At 47.2% G+C, this 24,114-nt stretch overlaps 1 protein-coding gene across 1 annotated transcript in view; it reads left to right on the top strand.

Moving 5' to 3' along the window:
- The window catches only part of LOC122810618, a 703,010-nt gene that overhangs the window by 653,514 nt on the left and 25,382 nt on the right, over positions 1-24,114 (top strand). Inside the window, exon 8 of the mRNA XM_044082194.1 lies at positions 24,027-24,096. Within this exon, the coding sequence (XP_043938129.1) occupies positions 24,027-24,096 (70 nt within the window). The remainder of the gene's footprint in view (positions 1-24,026; positions 24,097-24,114) is intronic.

Genomic DNA, 24,114 nt, shown 5'->3' with positions numbered 1-24,114 from the left:
GCCATTAGAAGCCAACGTCAAAGCCCATTCTACATGAGCTGTTTCTACATCATTAGCTCTTGCAGCTCACTTGCCTTTAGATACCATCTGTGCAGCTGCCACGTGGTCAAAGCCTCACATGTTTATCACTCATTACAAAGTGGATAAGACCTCCAGGGACAGGGCTACGTTTGGTTCCACTGTGCTCAGGAATGTTCTCCCGTGAGCCACCCAGGATTAGGGTGCTTGGGATGCTATCCACGTGTAAGAACAAAACGGTGAGAGAGAACAACTTCACATAAAGAAGTTATAGCCTTACCATAACGTTCTATGTGAGTTGTTCATCTCGCTTTTTTGTTTTTACATTCCCGCCCACCTTCCCCCTCCAGTTGAGCGAGATGGTTGCCTTGGTAGATTGGTTCAGCTGTCAGTCTGTTTATACATTCCTGCTGTTCTTCTATCCTACTCTTGGAGTTACCAAGTAGGTAGACTTTATAGTCATATTCTGTCGGTAGGCTGTCTTGGTTGCAGCATACTAGATCTGGGGACTCATAGCAGGGCATCATGGGATATTCACTGGGTCTAGAGCTTCTTTGAGAGTCTGAGCTTGAAAAGCGGACGATTCGGTGCTGAGGGATTGGCTCCAACCCACGTGCAAGAACAAAAAGGCGAGATGAACAACTCACATGGAACGTTATGGTAAGGACATAACTTCTTTTTTCCCAAGTGTCATCTGACACCAACCCAACAGCTGGAGTTTATAGGATGCCACCTCAGTTCCAAAACTGCAGATCACCAGCCTTCCCCAGTCCAAAGTCTTATCCTTATGTCTAGTGACCATGCAGATACTTCATCATCCCTCTCCTCCAGCAAGATTGATCTTACACCTCTTAGATCTAATGGCATCCATGATTTTGATCATCCCATTAGCCAGATACCATATGTGCTCCAATGGACCTTAGCAGTGCAGTGGTCTCAGAACATTCACCCATAACATGCAAAGATTTGGCTCACGCAGATCTGCAGACATCACATTGCCTAGTGGAGTATGTCCTGCTCAGTAACTGAGGGCTGCCAGTTCCATGCATACTCTCAAGCACCAGTGGCAACCATTGACTCCTCCCTTTTAGAGTGGGGGACATTTTGAATAGAGGATGATCAAAGGTGCATGGTCTCCCGAGGAGGCCAGTCTTCATATCAGTATCTTAAAGATGAGAGCAGTCCTACTAGCATCGCAGGCATTCCGGGATCTCCATTAGTATGGTACATCAGTAGAACAAAAGCACCAAAAATCGGTAGAAAACCAGGTCTTTTAGCGTAAAATGATTTAATTCACTATTCGTCAAAGGCAACTTAATCAGAAAGGTATTTCTGATGAAGTCACCTTTGACGAATAGTGAATTAAATAATTTTACGCTAAAAGACCTTTCTGATGAAGTCGCCTTTGACGAATAGTAAAATAAATCATTTTACGCTAAAAAAAAACTGGTTTTCTCCTGATTTTTGGTGTTTTTGTTCTACATTTTCCTTTGGTATACACTGCTGCTGTTCCTGCTGCCTTTTGTATTCCTTAGTATGGTACATCAGCAAACAGGGGGAACCCATTCCTACCCGCTATGCTGAAAGGCCATGAGACTTTGTCAGTGGATGTCTTCACACTGTTTTCTAATAGCAACCACATCCCGGTGTCATCCAGTGTGTTAGCGGACAGATTAAGCAGAGTTCTGTAGACATCTCAGGATTGGTCCCTCAACCGAACAGTGGCAACTTTTGGGGCCAACCTTGCTGTGACTTCTCTGCCTTGCATCTCAACCACAAATGTAGCAGTTACTTCATCTTGACTCCTCCACAGGATCAGTCGCCGAAGAATGCTGTGGTACACAATTGGCCCCTGGGTCTCCTGTATGCTTTTCCTCCCTCACCTCTAATGAGCAACTTCATACAAAAAGCCAGACGTGCAAGGCCCTAGTGATCCTTATTGCCCCCAACAGACATGGTTCTCCTTCCTCTGGCCTCTACTAGTACATCCCCCTTGAAAGTTGGATCAGTAATAACTCATCAATCCAGATTTGCATCCTCTCGAGCAGAAGTCCATAAAATTAACTGCATGGTTTTCCCAGTTTTGACCATAGTGATGCCAGGCTCCCCACTACTGTTGTCATTATCGTATTGGCTTCTCAAAAGCCAGCCACAAAAAAAGGTATATAACAGTAAATGGAAAAGGTTCTCCATCTGGTTAATCTCAAGAGGACTAGACTCCTTTTCAGCACCCATTCCATCCATATTAGAATTATCTGAACTTTTTAACAAGGGTTCTAGTTATTCTACCATCAAAGTTCAAATGGCAGCTATCTCAGACTTCCACATTGGCTATAATGAGTCCTCCGTTGTTTCCCTAAAGATTTCTAAAGCCTCTTTGAGAGGGATTTTTCTTCTATGACCTCCCATCAGGGACCCAGTTCCCCTCTGGGATATTACCACTATGTTACAGGCCCAAACCCAACCCCCTTTGAGAGTGTGACCACACTGGATTTAAAATTATTGACTTGGGGAAACTGTTTTTTGGATGGCAGGTACATCATCCAGGTAGATTTCAGAATTACAGACACTTGAACCTCTCCCTGTCTGGTTTTCCGCAAAGACAGAGTTTCTCTGAGAAGTAATGTGCCTTTTCTCCCTAAGGTGACATCTGAGACAAACCTAAATTAGTCAGTAAATTTACCAATATTTTCCTAAATACTCAAACAGGGGTGAATGTTTTACTTAATGTTCAACTCTGGTTCTGTCTTCATAGAATGAACAATTCAGGAAATTCGATCAGTCATTTATTGCTTTTTCAAAGCCAAAATTAGGTAAAGCTGTTGCCAGTGTTACCCTTTCAAAATGTCTGTCAGACTGCATTTACTTTGTTTATAACAAAAAGAATTTGGCTTTACAATCTAAACCTAAGGCTTATTCCACCAGATCAATGTCTACCTCAACACTTTTTTATTTATTTAACTTTTGATCTGAAGTAGTTAACTTCATTTGATTAGCAACCTGTGGGTTTCGGATCCGACTCGGATCCGAGCCGGCAGCATACCAAGCTAAAAGATCTGAGCTCCAAGCTCCTCCCTCTTACCCATACTACCCTGCAACCTCCTTCCAGTCCTCAGATCTCGTTTGCCGCGGCTTTGCCAAGCACGGGATTCGTCGAGCTCCAGGCAAGTGTAGCTAATTCTTGATGTTATGTGATCCTATCTCGCCTACATTCTGACTGATGGGTTCGGAGCCGATCCCTCGGCTCCGACTCGGCACGCTTATGCCAAAGAGCGAAGTCTCTTATTGGCTGAGCTTACTATATCCCAGGATGCACCACTACCAGTCCCTCAGATCTCGTTTGCCGCTAACTAGCAAAGACGTGGTCTCGAGCTGGCTGAGCTAAGTAGTGTTTTCACTAACTTTTTCTGTCAGGAATTTGCTATTTCTATAACAAAAAGCTGTTTTAACAGCTACTCTGTACTTTTGTGTGTGACTGGAAAATTTTTTGTGGAAAATTTGTGTGTGATTGTGTGTTTGTTCTGACTAGAGGCCCCCTTGATCTGTAGGGCCTTTCCCTGTCAGTCAATCCCTTTCAAATCCTTAGGGGTTCTAGGATCCCCTTGAGTTATTTTCTCTGTTGTTATCGGGCTGTCAATCTTAACCGGCAACCGTAAGCTAATCATCGTAGTGTCAGTCAATTTAGAAAGACAAAACAGAATAGTGGGGTTTTTTCTGTGAGAGAGTTACTGAATTGTTGTTATAATGTCTCAGGCTCCTAGGCCTTCGGGCTTTAAGAAGTGCACTAAGTGCAGTTTTAAAATGTCAATCACAGATGACCACTCTCTCTGTGTATATTGTTTGGGCGCCAAACATTTGCAGGAGTCCTGCAGCGTGTGTCACACGTTTTCCTCGAGGGTCCTCCAAGAGAGGAAAAATAAACTTATTTTGAAAGGCCTTATAAAACCCTCTTTTGAAGAAGCATTAGCGTCCTCTCCTCCTCCTGCTAAAAAGAAAAGGGCGTCGGCTCCGACCAGTCCGTCGGACCCGACCGCCAAAAGACATAGGCAGGCTTCTCCTTCGGCTCCAAGGACTTCGGAGCCGAGGGCGGAACGGTCTGCCTCGATGCCTCCAGTCTCGACTCCTCTGGCTTCGGAGCCGATGGCTGGGGCCTCGAGAGGCGGGTCACCTTCATCGGATCCACTGATCTCGGAGCCGATGAAGGTTGTCCGCTCAGACACTTCCTCCTCGGCGCCGAAGTCCTCCTCTGCACCGATGGAAATTGGTTTGTGCATTCCTTCGGCGCCGATAGTTATCGAGTCACCTCGGAGCCGGTCCCCTAGTCCCTTGGGGCCGTTGGAGAGGCCTACTCGAACCCGTTCGGTCTCCTCTAGGTCATCGAGGATGTCAGATTCGGACATAGACAGGGTGCTCCAAAGACTGTTCCAGTCCCCAGTCTTTCAAAAATTTGTTTCGGCTCCAACCCAATTGGCTTCGGAGCCGATAGCCCACTCCATTGCCATTCCTCCTCCGACCGCTTCGGCTCCGTCGGAGCAGGTGCTGATGGAGCCAGTTGAGATCCTAGGGTCGGCTCCGACCCTTACTCCAACCCCGGCCTTCGGGTCCGAGTTTAGCACACGGACTTCTTCGGCCGGACCCGGGGGTGACGTTTCGGGACCAATGCTGTCAGTTCCGAGCCTCCCTCTCGGTGCTTCGGCCGTGGGACTTCCGTCTGCTATCATGGCTCCGGGGACCGGACATTCCCAGGATTCTGGGGGTCCGGCTTTCAGAGCTATGAGGAGTGCCTTGGCCAATTCTTCGGCCATCTCTACGGCTTTACCGGCACCTTCCCTGGGCATGGAGACTGGGTCTTTGGCAGTTCCCCTGTCTCTAGGCAGCGGAGCCCCGGGGCCTGAGGTTACCCCCACTGGGGGTTCCCCTCCTCCTGAGGGTTCTTCGGAGTTGTCTTCGGAAGAGCCCCCAAGGAAGAGATCGTGCAAGAGGAAGCACGTGGACTCCCCCGATGAGTCTCTTACATCGGACACTGATCTTGATGATGCGGAGGGGTCCCCAAAGTCGTCCTCGGATGATGTCTCATTTGCAGACATTCTAGAAATCCTTAGACAACGAGGCGGCTGGAATTCCAAACCCCCCTCCGTTGATGAGTCAGTGTTTCTCAAGGCCTTCGGGGCTCAGCCCTCCGCCTCCTGGGTGTCTCCGCCCTTCGAGCTCCTGGATTTGGTTTGTCGGAGGGCGTGGGAACATCCAGATACTGTGGAACCAGTGCCTTCTCGCCCTAACAAATTTCTGTCTGCCCCACCCGAGAAGGAGTTCTTGACGAAAGGCGTGGCTGTAGATGCCATGGTGGTGGCATCTGCTACCCAGCAGGACGTGGCAGAGGCTTCAACGTCCGTCCATCCTCCTAAGGAGTCTAGGAGCATGGACTGCACGGAAGTGCACCCTGACTTCAGCGGCCTTTACTCTGAGGTCCCTGAATTATTTGGCACATTTCACCAGACTACAGAGGGATCTGGTCAAGGAGCTCTCAGACTCCCTCTCAGGTAACCTACCTGAGCAGCTAGCCCAGTCGGTTAGCTCTCAGTTGGCTATCCTTACCTCGATTTCTAACTCGTCCATGAGGCTCATTTCATATGCGGCAAGGGCGGGCAGAGCGGCAGGCACAGGCGTGGCTCACGGAGACAAGCCTGGCTCCATTTGTGTCATTTCATGGAGGCCTTCAAGTCTTCCTTTGCCGACGCTCCCTTTGATGGGTCCTCTTTGTTTGGACCCAAGGTAAAAGACACTCTTACCCGCTGTGAGCAAGAGGGAAAGACTTTATCTGCCGAGGAGCACGTTATTCCACTCTCTTTCGGCCTTATCCCAAGGCTAAAGAGGAGGGAAGATGTGGTTCCAAATCACAGAAATTCTTTTCCCAACAGCAGGAAGATTCCCTTCCAGAGGCAGAGGTCGGGAAATTATTCTGGGGACGCCGTCCCAGAGGCGTGCAGAGGCCCCGCAACAATGGAGACCGCGAGTCCTTTCGTGGCTCTTCAGCCTCCCACACTCCATGAGGGATTGCCCGGCTGTGCTGCTCGAGCCAGTCGGGTGCCGCTTGCCAAGCACCTAAAAGCCTGGGAGTCTATTACTCAGGACAGATGGGTGCTTCGGATTATTGCCGGAGGTTACACCATTCCCTTCACACACTCACCCCCACCATCCAAAAAAATCCCGGACCCACCACCCAGTCAAAGGGAAATTGCAGCCGTAGAAGCTTCAAAGCTGCTAGAAAAAGGAGTCATCCAACCGGTCCCCACAGACCAGATCGGATCCGGAAACTACTCGAGGTTCTTTTTAGTGCCAAAAAAGACAGGGGACCTGAGACCCATTTTGGATCTCAGCAAACTAAACCAGTCCGTCACGAAGTCCAAATTCCGAATGGTCACTTTACAATCCATCCTCCCATTGTTGGAGAAAGATGTTTGGATGTGCTCCATAGATCTCAAGGACGCTTATTATCACATACCGATACATCAGGCGTCCAGAAGGTATCTGCGCTTCAGCCTGGGAGACAGTCATTTCCAATTTTGTGCTCTGCCCTTTGGTCTCACCACAGCCCCCAGGGTGTTCACCAAGTGTTTGGCAGTAGTGACTGCTCACCTGAGGAGTCTCGTATTCCAAGTGTTTCCCTATCTGGACGACTGGCTCCTGACTGCCACCACCAGGCATCTACTACTAGAGAACCTACAAGCCACCATCTCCCTGGGTGCTTCCCTGGGAATTACATTCAACTGGTCAAAGTCTGTCTTGCTGCCTTCTCAGCGCATAAAATTCATAGGAGCAGAGATAGACTCAAAATTGATGCGAGTTTTCCTTCCTACCGAAAGGATACAAACATTACAAGGTCAAGTCCGAGCCCTGCTTCTAAGATCCAAAGCCCCAGCCAGGTTGGTCCTGCAACTTTTAGGTTCAATGTCTGCCACGGTTCTCCTAGTTCCTCTGGCAAGATTGCACATGAGGATTCTTCAGTGGCTGTTATCGACACAATGGTCCTTTCAGGATCTCCCCCTCAATCATCACATACTGATTACAGAAACGTGCAAACGGGACCTCCGCTGGTGGCTTCTGCCATCCAATCTGAATCAGGGAAGACCTTTGTTATGCCCCTCCGGTAGCCACCTTGACAACGGATGCCTCCCAGACGGGTGGGGGGCATTGTCTGGGCAGGTCAGTTCAGGGATCTTGGCTTCCAAACGAAACCTTTCTCCATATCAATGTGTTGGAAATGAGGGCTGTACTTCTGTCCCTACAAGCCCTCCACAACTTTCTCCCTCAAGGCATTATCGCTATCCACACAGACAACATGTCGGTGGTCTGGTATCTAAACAAACAAGGAGGGACCAGATCCTACCCCCTTTGCAGAGAGGCCATGAGGGTGTGGGAATGGGCAGTGGCTACCAACCACTTCCTGGTAGCGACCCACATTCCAGGGAAATCCAATGTTTTGGCAGACAGACTGAGCAGGACTATTCTTTCTCCTCACGAGTGGTCCCTGAACGAAGCTGTAGCAACTCAGGTTTTCAAAAGATGGGGACTCCGTGCTGCGACCTGTTTGCAACACCACAAAACACGAAGTGCAAAAGGTTCTTTTCCTTGACCCCGCGTCAAGGGGAAGCAGCTACGGATGCTCTAGTCCAACCTTGGCCAACAGGACTGCTTTACGCTTTCCCTCCGGTTCCACTCCTTCCCAAAGTCATCCAGAAAGCTTCCCAATTGGGGTCCACAATGATTCTAATTGCTCTGTACTGGCCTCGTCAGGTATGGTTCCCCTACCTACAGAAATATGCTCTGGACGGTCCTTGGTTTTTGGATCTAACTCCGGACCTTCTGATTCATCAGTCGGGACAACAGCACCAGTCCCTTCACACTTTGAAGCTAGCAGCTTGGCTCCTCCACTTCCGACTTTAGTCAGAAATCACACCTTGGACCCTGAAGTTATTCACATTTTATCTTCAGCCCACAAACCCACCACTAAGAAATTGTATCACAGTAAGTGGAAGAGGTTTGCTATCTGGGCTCAACTCAGAGGCTTAGACCCTATTACTGCCCCGATACCAGACGTCTTGAAATTTTTAACATCCTTGTTTAATCAAGGATCTTCAGTCTCTACTATTAAGGTCCAACTAGCAGCTATCTCCAAATTTCACGAGTCCATAGACCCACCGTTGATGAGTAGCAGATTATGTAAAACTTTCTTAAAGGTGCTGTGCTTTTAAGACCCCCAGTTTTTCATCCTGCGCCTCCGTGGGATCTTGATTTGGTACTTAGTGCCTTAACATCTCCCCCTTTTGAACCGGCTGCTACATGTGAGTTGAAATATCTGTCTTGGAAAACTGCCTTCTTAATTGCAATTACCTCTGCAAGAAGAGTTTCAGAACTTCAAGCCCTATCTATCAAACCACCGTACTTGATTTTCACAAGGATAGAGTATCACTTAGGCCTAATCCATCCTTTGTTCCAAAGTTTGTTCTAATCTCTGTCTCCAACAATCTCTAGAGCTACCAGTTTTCTTTCCAAAATTTTCAAACAAAGCGGAATACACCTTGCATAAGTTGGATGTTCACAGGCAATTGCGCTTCTATCTAGACAGGACTCAACAGATTCAAAAACAGACCAATTGTTTGTGTCCTTTTCAGATAATAAACTGGGTAAAACCATCACAAAAGCTACTATTGCCAAATGGATTAGAGATTGCATAACTCAGGCTTATTCCTCTTCAAATAAGCAACTTACAACATCTGTCAAAGCTCACTCTACTAGAGCTATGGCTACCTCTATTGCATTTCATTCCAAGCTCGCTATTTCTGAGATTTGTGCTGCGGCTACTTGGTCCAACCCGCACACTTTCATTTCCCACTATAAATTGGATGTGGCATCTAAAGGGCGAGCATCATTTGGTTCCACGGTACTCAGGAGTGTTTTCCAGTGAGCCACCCAGGATTCAGGTGCTAGGGACGCTGTCCCATCAGTCAGAATGTAGGCGAGATAGGATCACATAACATCTTTTAGTTATGTACTCACCATAACTTCAGATGTTTGGGATCCATCTCGCCTACATTCCTAATACCCACCCTCCTTCCCCCTACCTTGGAGATCAGAGGAGATTGAACGGTTTTGAGTTCTACTGTTTTTATCTCGTTTCATCTGATGATGTTATATAAGCAGTGCGTGCATGTGTGCATGTATGCGGACAAACTAGATCTGGGGGACTGGTAGTGGTGCATCCTGGGATATAGCAAGCTCAGCCAATAAGAGACTTCGCTCTTTGGCATAAGCGTGCCGAGTCGGAGTCGAGGGATCGGCTCCGAACCCATCAGTCAGAATGTAGGCAAGATGGATCCCAAACATCTGAAGTTATGGTGAGTACATAACTAAAAGTTTTTTTTTCCAAAAATATTTGGGTAGTCTAGTTGTTAGCTGTGTGTGTGTGTGTGTGTGTAGTATGTTTATAAATATATAGATATTAGTTTCCTTCTTATCTAATCTATCTCCCTCTTATCCTTGATAATTATCTATCCCCTAGTAGGGCCCCTCTTTCCCCCTTTAGGTGTGCATTTGTTCGAGGGTATGGCTGAAAGCCAGAAAATTACCTTTTCCAAGTGCACTGAGTGTGGCCATAAGCTGTCGCCAGCAGGAGGTCACACTCAGTGCGTTCTTTGCTTGGGGGTTACCCACCTTTCCTCAGGCTGCCAGATCTGTGCAGCCTTTAACCCCCGGGCCTTGCGAGATAAAAAGAACAAGCTGATTCTGGCAGGTCTCCTACCTGCGGAATCAGCTTGAATCAGCTTCTTCTTCCTCTTCCCCCTCTCTAACTATGGCTGCAGCTGCCCAACCATCTGGCCCTCCTCCCCTGTCTGGGACTCACCCTCCCACCTTGTCTAAGGGAGAGCGAGAGGCAAAAAAGGATAGAAAAGAGAGAGAGAAGCCGCAAACGGCGGGCCGAATTGGACCCCTCGACCCCTCCCGCTAAGGTTCTCTCTTCTCCTTTGAGGATTACCAAGCCTTCCTCCCCACAGCTCTGTTCACCACATTTCTCTCCTGAGCCAGAGGCCCGACTATCTTCGAGGTCGTCACATCGGCCCTCCTGGCTGGCTTTGGCAGCCTCTTCCAGGTCTACTCGCAGCCTCTCAGCAGATATGGACAGGATGATGTCGCTTCTTGCAAACTCAGCTGCAGATGGGAGTGTTGCTGCCTCCCCCCCTCCGGGGGGTGTTAGCTCCACTGTTTGCCCCGATAGCTCCTTCTCCGATCCACAACTGGATTTCAGAGTCTTCGGATCCGAGGAGCCTCGGAGTCAGGGAGTCGGCACCGATGGTTATTGCTACCTCGAAGCCGGCCATGCCCTCGAGCTTATCGGATCAGTTTTTAGATCCGAGCTCCCGGGGACAACAGCCGGGCATCAGATCCAAGGGGGCGAGTGTGTCTTCGGCTTCTTTATGGTCAGAGCACACTGTCCACTCAGGTCCGAGCACTTTGGCTCCGACTCCGATCCCTTCATCGGATCCGAGGGTGCTGGCCCACCTGTCTTAGAGAGGCCGGTTCCCCATCGGCATTCAACGTTGTGGAGAGGGTTCTTTCTAGAGGATCGAGACCCCTCGCTCTTTCCTCAGGGTCCGCCCCCGCTCCTTCACAGCTCGGTTTGTCATCCATCATCCAGTCCCAGGGGCAGCCTGTGTCGTTGACGCTCAGCCAGTTCCCCTGGAGGAACATGAATCCGTTGGTGAGCCCCCCTCGGACAGCCCCCCCTGAGGAGATCCCTCACAAATGCCTGTGCAAAAGGAGGCACTTGGACTCCCCTAAGTCCCTCACAGAGGGTACAGATTTGGAGGAAGGGGAAGGTTCCCCCAGGTCACCCCCCGACGACATCTCCTTTGGAGACATTATGGAAATGCTCCGCCAAAGGGTGGGGGTCTGCCCAAAAACTTTCCTCAGACGAGTCGGTATTCCTGGAGGCGTTTGACACAGGCCCATCTACCTCTTTGGTGCCCCCGCCCCTCGGCCGACCCCCTGGTCGGCCTGATTACCACCAGGACGTGGAAGAAACCTGACACTGTAGAGCCGATCAGCAGAAGGCCTGATAAGATTCTTAGCCCTCCTGTGGACAAAGCTTCGTGGAGCAAGGGTTCCCCTGTAGATGCCATGGTGGTGGCGGTGGCCACCAAAAAGGAACGAACTCAGGACAGTTCTTCAGTCCGTCCTCCTGACAAGGAGTCTCGGGCAGTGGACCGTATTGGAAAGCAGATGTTTGCTTCAGCGACCTTCTCTCTTAGGGTGCTGAATTACTTGGCCCATGTAATCAGACTGCAGCGGGACCTGGTCAAAGAGTACGCTGAGTCTCCCTAGAGTCCATGTCGGCCGAGGATAAACTGATTTTCTTGGCTCCTATGGCCACTCTCAAATCAGTGTCTAATAAGTCTATGCGGCTACTTTTCCATGCCACAGAAGGAGCCGCTAGAGCTAGCAGGTCCGGTATCGCCTTAAGGTGTCATGAACGGCTTCAGCTTTGCGATTTCTCAGAATCCTTCAAGGCATCCTTCGTGAATGCACCCTTTGATGGGTCTACCCTGTTCAGGAAGACTGTCCGTGAGACGCTGGTCCAGAGCACGAAAGATGGGAAAATGCTGCCGTCTGAATCTGCTTCTCTACTCCTCAAAGGTCCTTCTCCAGGATCCAGCGAGGGCAGAAGAAGATGTGGTTCTGGAAATCTCAGCACGTCCGGTACGCTCAGGACCCTTTCTCCCCCAGAGGCCGAGGGGGACAAGGTGGACACTGGCCCAGAGGCAGAGGGGACCGAAGAACTTTGGGTCACGGGAACCTTTTTCCGACCGACCCGCACAGCAGCCCTGAAGGGTTGCCCAACTGCTCCTCTCTGGAAGCAGGCGGGGGGCGTTTTTCGAGGCACCTAGCTCAATGGGAGTCCATCACGACAGATTGCTGGATGCTACACATAATATCCAGAGGCTATTCAATCCCCTTCATAAACAAGCCCCCTTACTCAAGACTCCTCCCAGATGTTCCACCCACTCAAAGGGAGGCCGCAGCTTTGGAAATATAAAAGCTGTTCGAAAAAAGAGCCATCCAGCATGTGCCCCCAGACCAGTCCAGATAAGGCATTTACTCCAGGATGTTCATTGTGTTATACTGCTGCAGTCATCACACTTGGGTTATCTGACGTCAGTCGGCCCGTGTTCCAAAGTCTTGGTCCAACGTCGGTTGCTGTCGCTTTTTCCCTGACGTCAGTGCGACAGGGGTATAAAAGAGGCAGCCAACGCCATTTTCTTCAGTCTTTCTTGCCACACGGTGCCCGAAGCAGTTCGCAAGTGCTGGTCGGCCGACTCCTGAGATTTTCAAATCGAATTTCAGACTGAAGTCTTCAATAAAGCTAAGTACCCCGTTGGGGAACCTTTTCTTGCCTCAGTCCGATGTCAGAAAAAGTTAATAATTGCATTTCTTGTGGGAAGCAAATACCTCATAAGGATTTTCATTATTATTGTATCCCTTGCCTAGGCCCAGACCACGACGTCACAGGTTGTCGGTTTTGTGCTAGGTTTAACAAACGAACTATTAGACGTCAGTTTGATTTCGCCCGACATTATTTTGGTAGAAAATTTAATTATACCATGCCGTCGGAGCAACCGATGACCGGGATGCATAAAAAGCGCAAAGATAAGGCAGCCGAGACCCAAACCAGACACCAAGGCCTCTGCTAGGCCAGTCGCCAGTTCTCTGGTTTTCAGTGAGGCTCCTACGCAGCCCCTGATGAAGGCTGATTTAGAACCCCAGCCTGCATCCGACTCCCAAATGGAGATTGCAGGGCCTCCAGAGCCTTTATCTTTAGGCCCTTCTGACTCAATGGCTGATGGGGATTCTGGTGCAGTTGAAAGGCCGTCAGTTGCTGAAGGTGTCTTCACACTGACTACACTTACTATTAAATCCTTTGCAAAACTGAAAACTCCATTAAAAGTAAGGAAGCCTGTACAAAAGTCTCCAGTGCAAGGCCCCATGCCTAAGAAACAGATCCTTAAGATGGCCGAAGACGTAATTACCCTAATCAGGGGTTCCTATCCCCCACCTGACAAAAGGCCTAGACAGGAGGAGGACTACGCTTCCTTGACCAGGTTTCCATTACCTCAGATTCTTCTGAGGAACAGGAGTACTCTTTTCCCCCTTATGAAGACTCTGATGCTGAAGAGTCTATTCCTTCAGCATCTCCCCCAGAAGACTACTCTTTTGGGGAAACTTTACATACCATGAGGGAACATTTCCACTGGGAAGGCCAGGATTACTCTGATTCTAAGAAAAGGCTCCGACAGTTCCTCTTACTACCCCAGCACAGACCCCTTGCTATTCCACCTGTGTTAGACATTGTGGATAATGTTTATGCAGAATCTAGCCTTAACCCAGATTCATTACTTCCTGCACCAGCCAAACCAGACAGATACAGAGTCCCTGACTCACATAAATTCCTATATAAAAGCCCTGTTGCTGACCCAGAAACCATTTCCCAGGGTCCCAAAGGGGTTAAGGCCTCTATTGCTAAAAATCCTGTACCGTCTGAAAGAGATTCTAGAGCACTAGACAGATGGGGAAAGAAAGTATATACCTCAGCTACTCTAGCTATGAGGGCCTTAAATTGCCAGTTTCACATGCTGAAATATCAACAGTATTTGATGTCTCAATTAAAACAAAAAATGAGATTTGTTGCATGCAGCAGAACAAGTGGGAAAACATACTTTGCAATGTGGATTTGATTCATTGGAAACTTTTTGCAGAGCAGCTGTAACAGGGTCCGTCATTCGTAGGCATGCTTGGTTAAAAGAACAAAAACTTTTTGCAGAGCAGCTGTAACAGGGTCCGTCATTCGTAGGCATGCTTGGTTAAAAGAACAAACTTTACCTGATCATGTTAAAGCAAAGTTATTGGATGCACCTTTACAGCAGGATGTTTTATTTGGTGTGAAAGCAGAAGAGGTTTTAAAGAAAATGGAGGATAAGGCAAAATCTATGTAGACGGTCAAGGATTTTTTACAGGTCCAACCCCCTCGTTTCAGCAGAAATTGGCCAACCAAAAACTTGTCCTTTCCAACTTCTAACAGACCTCAGAGGGGCAAATACAGATGCCCAAGGGGCAGAGGTCAGCCACAAGGCTCTTACAAGCCACGACAATGGGATGCCACAACCTAGAAAGGAGAATACCGGTCTCAAACTATCAGAAGACAATCACAATGACTTACCCCTCAGACTGCCAAGCAAATCACTCTTGGCAGCTCCCTTGGGAGGAAAACTTGCACTTTTTGCAGACAATTGGCACATCATCACAAAAGACAAATGGGTCCTAAATATTGTAACTCAAGGACACAGGTTCCACTTTCACACTTTACCAAGGAAAAAAGGAATGCCAAACCTGCCATCAAATCAATGAGCAGAGGCTCAAAGACAAATTACAGCACTCATGGACATGAGAGCCATTTAACAGGTTCCTACACATGAGCAAGGACAAGGATTTTACTCGACTCTTTCTGGTTCCCCAAAAGGACAAAGCTTGGAGACCCATTCTGGACCTTTCAATTCTAAACGCATACCTGGAAGTACCCAAATTCAAGATGCTCACACTACAGCAACTTCTTCCCATGCTGGGTAAGAAGGCTTGGCTAGTAACGTTGGACCTCAAGGAGGCATACCTGCATGTCCCTATCAGACAAAATTGCAGAAGATACCTCCGATTTATAGCAGGTACAACTCATTACCAATTCTCTGCACTACCCTTTGGCTTATCTACTGCGTCCAGGGTCTTCACAAAATGCCTGGCACCAGTAATTCCATACTGCAGACAAAGAGAAATCCAAATATATCCATACCTGGACGACTGCCTTATTCAAGCAGACAGCAAGGACATTCTTTTAAAACATCTGGCGTTTGTAAAAAACCTACTAAGTTGCCTAGGGTACACAGTAAACGAAAAGAAGTAAAAACTAATGCCCTCACAAGACATAATATTCCTGGGTGCCAGCTTAAATACAACGGCCCAGATTGCTCATCTCATGCCAGACAAGCAAGGACAACTGACTCAGTACTTCAAAGTGATGGCAACAAAGACCCAACTCCCTGCAAGAAAAATTCTGCAGGCCTTGGGATTCATGGCATCTTGCATACTACTAATACCATATGCCAAGCTGCATATCAGGAAATTACAATGGTACCTGAAAAGCGTATGGACTCGACACAGCCACAGCTTGGAAACAATAATACCACTAATTCCCTGCCTTCAACAGGAGTTTCTATGGTGGGCTCAGGCATGTCACCTCAACAAGGGTCAGCCTTTCACCTTGCCCACAGCTAGGCAAACAATGACAACAGATGCATCGGATTACGCCTGGGGAGCACACATGGCAGGACAGTGTATTCAGGGAAAATGGCCTGCAGATCAAATGCATCTCCACATCAATCAAAAAGAGATGCTAGCTGTACAAAATGCCCTAACAGCTTTCAAGGTCCTCCTTACATCCAGGACAACTTCTAATAAAGTAGGACAACACCACAGAGATGTGGTACATAAACAAACAAGGGGCACACATTCCTACCCCCTATGCAGGCAAGCAGTGACCTTGTGGAACACAGCATGACCTACCAAGTTCAACTGTAAGCACAATTCCTGCCAGGAAAGAAAAATACATTGGCAGACAAACTAAGCAGAAATATCATGGATCTTCCCGAGTGGAAACTAGACCCACAAGTATTCATAATGATAACTCAAAAATGGGGGAGCCCAGACATAGATCTGTTTGCCTCCCCCCAAAACTACCAACTGAGAAAGTTTTGCACAAGGACGTACCACACTCTAGCTTAGAAAGTGGACGCCATCTCATTCAGTTGGAAAACAAACAGTGTATGCCTTTCCTCCACTGCCTCTTCTGGCAAAGGTGCTGCTAAAAGCCAGATTAGAGAGGCCACAAATGATACTCATTGCTCCAGACTGGCCATGCCAATACTGGTATCCAATATTAAGGAACATGGCTGAAGGCCCACCATGGATTTTACCTCAAATTCCTCTCCTGCTGACTCAGCAAAACAATCAGATTCTACATAGCCAGCTCAAGACTTTAAATCTGGCTGCATGGCAGATTATCTAAACAACCAGTCAACACTTCTCTCTACAGCTGTTATGGATGTCATTCTGGAGGCCAGGAGATCCAGCACCAGGAAAACCTACTCAGACAAATGGAAAAGATTCTGCACCTGGAACCAGGCTAAAGGCCAAAATCCTCTTGTATCAAATATTCCTCAGATTCTGCAGTATTTAACTGAGATGTTGCACAAAGGCCTTTCCTTTTCATCTATAAAGATCCACGCTTCAGCTATTTCAGCTCATTACAACACGGATCCTCCTATTTTTTCACATCCATTATTAAGACAGTACCTCAAAGGGGCTAAGAACATAAGACCGCCCCGAAGAGCACCAACACCAACTGGGGACCTCAATTTTGTTTTGGAAAAACTTACACTACCGCCCTTCGAGCCAGCTTTTTCAGCTGATTTACAGTTTTTATCATGGAAAACTGCCCTGCTGCTAGCAGTAACTTCAGCACGAAGAGTCTCAGAGCTACAGGCCCTAATGGCAGTGGAACCTTTCATCATTTTTCATCAAGACAGAGTCTCTTTATGAACTAACCCTTCCTTTATGCCAAAGGTAGTATCGAGTGTGGCTCTAAACCAAACCATTCATTTACCCACCTTTTATCCAAAACCCCAGAATAAAGGGGAAAGGCTCCTACACTCTTTGGGCATTCACAGGCAATTACGTTTCTACTTGGATAAAACAAAGGTTTTCAGAAAATCTGATCAGCTTTTTGTATCCTATGCTGCAGGATCTCAAGGAAAGCCTATATCAAAACAGACCATTTCAAAATGGATAGAACATTGTATCCGTTTCTGCTACACACACCACGGGAAACCTGTACCTGGTAACATTAGGCATCATTCTACCAGGGCTACAGTAACATCAGCAGCCTTCCTCCGAGGGGTACCAACCAAGGATATTTTGGAAGCTGCAACTTGGAGTTCAGTGCACACCTTCACCAAGCACTACCACTTACCTCTATACTCAAAAACCAGAGCTGGCTGTGCCACTGCAGTTTTGCAGGGCCTACTAGCTTTTCCAAACTCTGTTTAGTACCAACCGCCCAGCCTTAGCTTTGGGGTTCAACCAAAGTGTGATGACTGCAGCAGTGTAACACGATGAACATAGTACAGTTTTGTACCTACCATAAATGTAGATGTTCGAGTGTTCACACTGCTGCAGTCCAGGTTACCCTCCCACCTTCCCCTCTTTTTACCTGGGTTTTATCTATAGCTCCCTGTTTATACAATCTCTAAGATGTATTTCTATATGGTGTATTTGCTTACAGCTGTAGCTATTGTTTTCTACTTATGTAATGTACTTAGGATTATGTATTGCCTTCCTGTTTGGGGGCACCTGACATCTGGGGCAAGAAAAACTGAAGAAAATGTAGTCGGCTGCGTCTTTTATACCCCTGTCGCACTGACGTCAGGGAAGAAGTGACAGCAACAGACGCCGGACCAAGACTTTGGAACTCGGGCCGACTGCGGGACCGCCTGATGGCAGATAACCCAAGTGTGATGACTGCAGCAGTGTGAACACTCGAACATCTACATTTATGGTAGGTACAAAACCGTACTTTCTTTCTGGTGCCAAAAAAGACGGGGGACTTGAGGCCGATTCTCAACCTGTCCACAATGAACCTTTTTGTTGCCAAGGACAAATTCCGGATGGTCACACTTCAGTCCATCCTGCCCCTCTTGCAGGAGGAGGACTGGATGTGCTCCATAGACCTCAAAGATGCGTACTACCATATTCTCATGGACAGACTGTCCAGGAGGTTTCTCTGCTTTCAGCTAGGAACCAATCATTACCAGTTCAGGGTCCTACCCTTCGGTCTCACCACAGCCCCCAGGGTGTTCACCAAGGTCATGGCAGTTGTAGCGGCCCACCTGAGGCTCCAGGGCATACTGGTCTTCCCTTACCTAGATGACTGGCTCCTCACCAGGCATCTACTCTCTCTAGCCAGGGACGACTTCCTCCGGTTATCATCCCAGTTGGGGATCACTATAAATGCCAAGAAGTCATTCCTCCAGCCTGTTCAGGTTTTAGACTGTATAGGGGCCAGGATAGATACCCTTCAGGCCAAGGCTTTCCTAATGCCGGACAGACTTTACAGCATGACTCTGCATGTACTAACTCTTCTTCAGTCTCCTGCTCCCCCAGCAGAATTAGTCTTGAGAGCTTTGGGGTCCATGGCGGCAGCGGTCAATCTGATCCTTTATGCTCGTCTGCACATGAGGGTTCTACAGTGGACTTTGCAAGTCCAGTTGTCCAGTCTACACCATCAGCTAGACTTGCCGATTCCCCTCAGCAGGGTTTGCAGGAATTCCCTCATGTGGTGTCTCCAATCCCGAGCCCTTCGGGAAGGGCGACCTTTTGTTATGCCCCTACCCCAGGCCACAGTGACCACGGATGCCTCCCACCAAGGGTGGGGGGAGCATTGTGCGGGCAGGACTGTCCAAGGCACGTGGACTCAGACGGAGACCGTTCTGCATATAAATGTACTGGAGATGAAGGCGGTCTTTTTAGCGTTGCAGGCCCTTCTTGCCTTCCTTCCTTTGGGGACTGTTGCAATCCAGTCTGACAATATGTCTGTGGTCTGATATATCATCAAACAGGAGGGAACCAGGTCTTACCCTCTTTGCCGAGAAGCTATGAGAGTTTGGGAATGGGCGATCTCCACCAACCGCTTTCTGTTAATAATGCACATTCCGGGTCAGTCCAATATTCTGGTGGACAAATTGAGCAGAACTATCCTCTCTCCTTACTAGTGGTCTCTGAATTCTTCTGTAGCAGAACAAATCTTCTTTAAGTGGGGTCAGCCTTGCTGCGATCTCTTCGCATTGCCTTCCAGCATGAAGTGCAGCGAGTTTTTCGCTCTAATTCCTTCTTTGGGGAAGCCCCCAGAGACGCTCTAGTCCATGCTTGGACACCCGGTCTTCTTTATGCGTATCCTCCACTTCTGCTGATGACAAAATTTTTGCAGAAAGCTCGTCGGTTGGGGAGTAAGATTATCCTCATAGCCCTATTCTGGCCTCGTCGAGTCTGGTTCCTCTGCCTATGGTCTCATCTCATAGCTCCTCTCTGGATCTTGGATCCCATTCCGGATCTGATCTCTCATCCCTTGGTAATGGCCCTTCCGAACCTGGACGAGCTCAAGCTCTCAGCTTGGCTGATCCAGTTCTCATAGTTGCCAGGACTCCCGGTATCTCTTCCCTAGTCAAGTCCATTCTGGTGGCAGCACATAAACCCTCTACCAGGAAGATTTACAATAGTAAATGGAAACGTTTTTCCTTTTGGGCTTCACGTAAGAACTTGGATCCTTTTACCGCTCCTATTCCAGCGGTACTAGAATTCTTGTCTCATATTTTTCAGCAGGGGGCCAGCTCATCTACTGTAAAGGTTCAGCTGGCTGCTATTTCTCATTCCCATATTGGGGACAACTTTGGTTCTCTCGCTGCTACCAGAATTTGTAAGACTTTTCTAAAAGATACTTTTCTTTTGAGCCCTCCTGTTAGAAATTCATCCCCACCGTGGGACCTGACCTCCTTGGTTCTTCAAGCGTTCGTGCCTCTGTTCGAACCCGCAGCTTCTGTTGATCTGAAGGTCTTGTCATGGAAGGCTGCCTTTTTGGTAGCCATTACCTCAGCCAGGAGAGTGTCGGAGCTTCAGATTCTCTGTATCAAACCTCCATACCTTGTATTTCACAAGGATAGGGTATCTCTCAGTATTGATCCCTCCTTTCTTCCCAAAGTTGCTTACAAGACTAACATTAATCAATCCATTAATTTGCCGGTGTTTTTCCCTCATTTCCAGAACAAAGGAGAGTATAAACTTCATTTACTGGATGTTCACAGACAGTTACATTTTTTATTTACACAGGACGTAAATCTGACCAACATTTCGTCTCCTTTGCAAAACCTTTTCTAGGGAAACCGGTTTCAAAAGTGACTCTTGCCAGGTGGATTTAGAGTTGTATCCTTTTAGCATACAGAGAATCTGGCTTGCCAGAACCAATGGGAGTTCATGCTCATTCTATGTGTTCTATGGCAACGTCTGCTGAATTCTGGTGTAGAGTTTCCCTGGATGACATTTGTTCAGCGGCTACCTGGGCGTCCTCTCACACCTTTATTTCTCATTATAAACTACATTTGGTGTCTAGAGGAAGGGCTGCTTTTGGCTCTGCAATATTCTTCCTTGAGGGCCTCCCAAGATTTCGGGTAGCTGGGGACTCTGTCCCACAGATTGCTGATCAAATTAAGTTAACTACTTCAGATAAAGAAGTTATGTACTCGCCATAACGTTCCATCTGAGTAGGTAACTTAATTTGTCAGCAACCGTCCCCCCCTCCTTCCCCCCTAACCTGGATGGTTATTTAGCTGTGCTCGAAGTTTGGACGTTCGAGCTTTGTTTTGTCTTTGAGTCAGGTTTCTCAGGTTGTTAGTTTGTGCAGGTGGCAAACGCAATCTGAGGATTGGAAGGAAGTTGCAGGGTAGTATGGGTGAGGGGGAGGTGCTTGGATCTTTTAGCTTGGTTTGCTGCCGGTTCGGATCCGAGTCTGATCTGAAACCCACAGGTTGCTGACAAATGAAGTTACCTACTCAGATGGAACGTTATGGTAAGTACATAACTTCTTTTTTACCGGGAAAGTCTGACTTGGAACAAGCCAATTTTCAGCGGAGACCCAGGGAGGAACACTCCAATCGTATGTCTTTGTAGTGTGGGAGGAAACCGGAGCACCTGGAGAAAACTCACACGGACACAGGGAGGGCATGCAGACTCAGCACAGAAGACACCCCAGCCGAGAATCAAACTGGAAAACCTCTTGCTGTGAGGCAACAACACAACCGCTGCGCCATCTTTTCTAGAAGACTTCCCATTGGCAACGTTTGTGCTGCTGTGACCTGATCCACAGTCTATACTTTTGTGTCTGAGATACCACCCACAGTGACAGCTTGGGAACCTGTCCCATTTGTTGAATCTGAGAAAAATAGACAACATTGGATACAGAAGGTAATAGTCTGTTGTTGGATTTTCATCCAGTTCAACCACCCTCCTTCCTTTTCCTAAATTGACACCTATACATTTGGGATGACTGCTAGGCTTTCTAATCACCCCCCTGCCTGTAAACCATCCTGTTTTGACTGTTGCCTACTCTTTCCTCTTTATTTTAGTTGCAGCTGTTTTCATATTTAATCAATAGTAAATGGGGGCAAATTTGATCTGAGGTATTAAGTTGGAGTATAGAGAATTAAGAGTCAAGAGTTCTGGAAATGAAAGACGCTTCAGAGTCATTGCTGAGGTCGGATCCAGTCAGATCCAACAACCTGTGTGTTGAACGAATGAAAATTTGATAACATGACTCTATTGTTAGGGTAAGTACGCAACTTTTATTTCCTTTCCCAATTTTCACCTTCTCCCAGGCTTTAGCTCCGTCTAGCAGCCTAGCTACAAACAGTGGGTGCTAAGGGTGATTCAAGTGAGGATATTCCTGGTAGCTGACAGAAAATCCTCCTCTCTAGTAACCCCCCCCAGAACCCAGAACAGCTGTTCTACCCAGCACTTTTTCACAAGTTGCAAGTAGGGGTTATAACACCATTTCCTGCACCACAAAAAGAAAAAGATTTTACACCAGAATCTTTTTGGTACCTAAAAAGGAGCTATCATGGAGGATACTAATAGATTTGGCATCCTTAAAATATCTTAAAGTACTCAGATTCAGAATAATCATACTGCAGATGGTCCTACCCCTTTTTCCAGCCCACTTTGTCATGGTGACTCTACATCTGAAGGAGGTTTATCATCACATGCCAATTGCTATCAAGTTCAAGTTGAACCTCAAATGTCCTGTCTCTCACCCTCACAAATTGTGGGCACAGAAAAAAAAATCTGCTGTTTACCAGAAGCCATAGTCTTGACTGTTAAGAAAATTTTGATAGATTTCTGTGTTCAAGAAGCTTTCTCCATAACAGAGTTTCTTAAAATTCAAGGCTTCATGGCATCAGTGATCCTCATGACACCACAGGCAACACTCCACGTGAGAAAATTGCTGGACCCACCACCTGCTTCCCTTGGAGTTCCAGGTACCAGTGCTGGATTTTGCAAAATTAGAGTTACAGAGTTGGGGGATCAGATGTCTCTTAACCAGACCTATACTACTACTTCCAAACCCAGTTCAGTCAGTCCAGAAGGACTGTTCAGATTTTGCATGGGGGACAGTGTTCAGGTGGGTTCAAGTGCAAGTCTAATGGAGTTCTTTGGATGCTACAGAGCACACAAGCATCAAAGAAATGTTAGCAAGGATTCAGACCTTAAAAGTTCTTCACCACATAAGGTCTCTAGGTCATCATTTTTTGGTCACAGGCAATACCACAGTCATTGGTACCTAAATAAACAAGGGGACAAAGTCAAACCCTCTTTAGTTGTCCGTGATGGCCTGAGAGCTAGCTAGTCTTTCAGCATTCTGTGATGCTTTAGTCCTCATACATCCCATCAGAGCAAAATAGTGACAAACTAAGCAGATCTGGATGGACCATCACAAGTGGAAACTCAGTAGAGAGATCTGCTTTGATTTGTTCCAGGTGTGGAGAATACTTCAAATAGGTCTGTTTGGTTCCTTTCAGTTTAAAAAATTATGGTTGAGACATCCTTGCAGCCATGAGTGGAGGACAGAAGCATTCTCGTTCTTTGGACATGAACCCAAGGTACTTCTGAAAGCTCTGAAAGAATTGCCAAAGATCATTGCATTGCCCCCCCCCCCCCTCTTTTGGCCTGGGCAAAGCTGGTTCTCCCTTTTAGTGGAATTGGCTAAAGACAAGTACAACAAACTTCCTCTGGATATGCTTACATAGTGTCAGGGGCGACTAGTGCACCTGAATTAGAGCAATGGACTTCAGAAGCATACTAGGCATAGCAACTTGGTCCTCAGTTGAAATGTTTGCAGTGCACTACAAACTGAATTATTTCTGAAGTTCTAGAACAGGCTTTGTGAGGACCATTCTCTGGGGGCTCACAGATCCTTATCCATCCTCCTCCCAAATAGGGTAAGGTTTGGAAATCTACCCATATGCCACTAATAGTGCGAATGAAGAACATTGTAGAGATGCACAAGTTGTAATTTACTGTAACTGTGTTCGATTTTCACACTGCCTCAATGGCAGCACCCACCCAGCATCCCGCTTATTTTGTCGATAATTTGATGGTATTTAACCTTTTTATGTTGGTGGTGGTTGGCTTTGGTTATTTGTGATTTTTTTTTTTTTTATGGCTGTGAATTGGTTAGATTCAGACACTTATTGCATCTGATCCTTCTTGGTTTGTCCTCCTTAGTACTAAAAGGCTCAGTAACTGACTGTGAAAGGGGCCAGGCACCCCCTGATGGAGAGGATCTTGACCAATCCCCTATCACAGAGAGACAGAGGACAGGAGTCTGAGCTCTGGAAAGCTGACAGCATTGGCTTTCTGCAGGCACAGAATCCATTTGCTACTGTGGCAGTGTGAAATTCGAATTTCTACTGTTAAGCTAAGTAGGACGTTCATAGCTGTACTTTCTTTATCATATATCAAGAAAGCAGCAGAGCTTTATATTGCCATTTTTGTTTTCAGTTTTTTTGCTGTTTACAGTGTAGTATAAAAAGGCATGGGATCATTTAAAATGCACTTGGCTTTCTCTGAATAGCAGTTTGTAGTAACGCACTGTATTTTGTCATTGCATGCTATGATTCTCCTGGGACTACAGGGAGGCAGATGTTCTTATTGGGGTTTATACCTGAGAAATGTACTAAAAACTTATATTTTTGGTGGAAGCTATCATCACTGGTCATTTTCTTAACTGCAAATTTTGTGTCTTACAGAGTAAAGCAGTGGTCTCTCCTCAGAAAAGAAAATCAGACACAAGAACCAAAAGTGCAGATGGTATGCCAAGTAATTTTTGTAACACTA

This window comes from Protopterus annectens, chromosome 9.part0, assembly GCF_019279795.1.
Source record: "Protopterus annectens isolate FY-2018-M chromosome 9.part0, PAN1.0, whole genome shotgun sequence".
In the NCBI taxonomy this organism is placed as follows: Eukaryota; Metazoa; Chordata; order Ceratodontiformes; family Protopteridae; genus Protopterus; species Protopterus annectens.
This window is presented reverse-complemented; position numbering and strand designations above follow the sequence as displayed.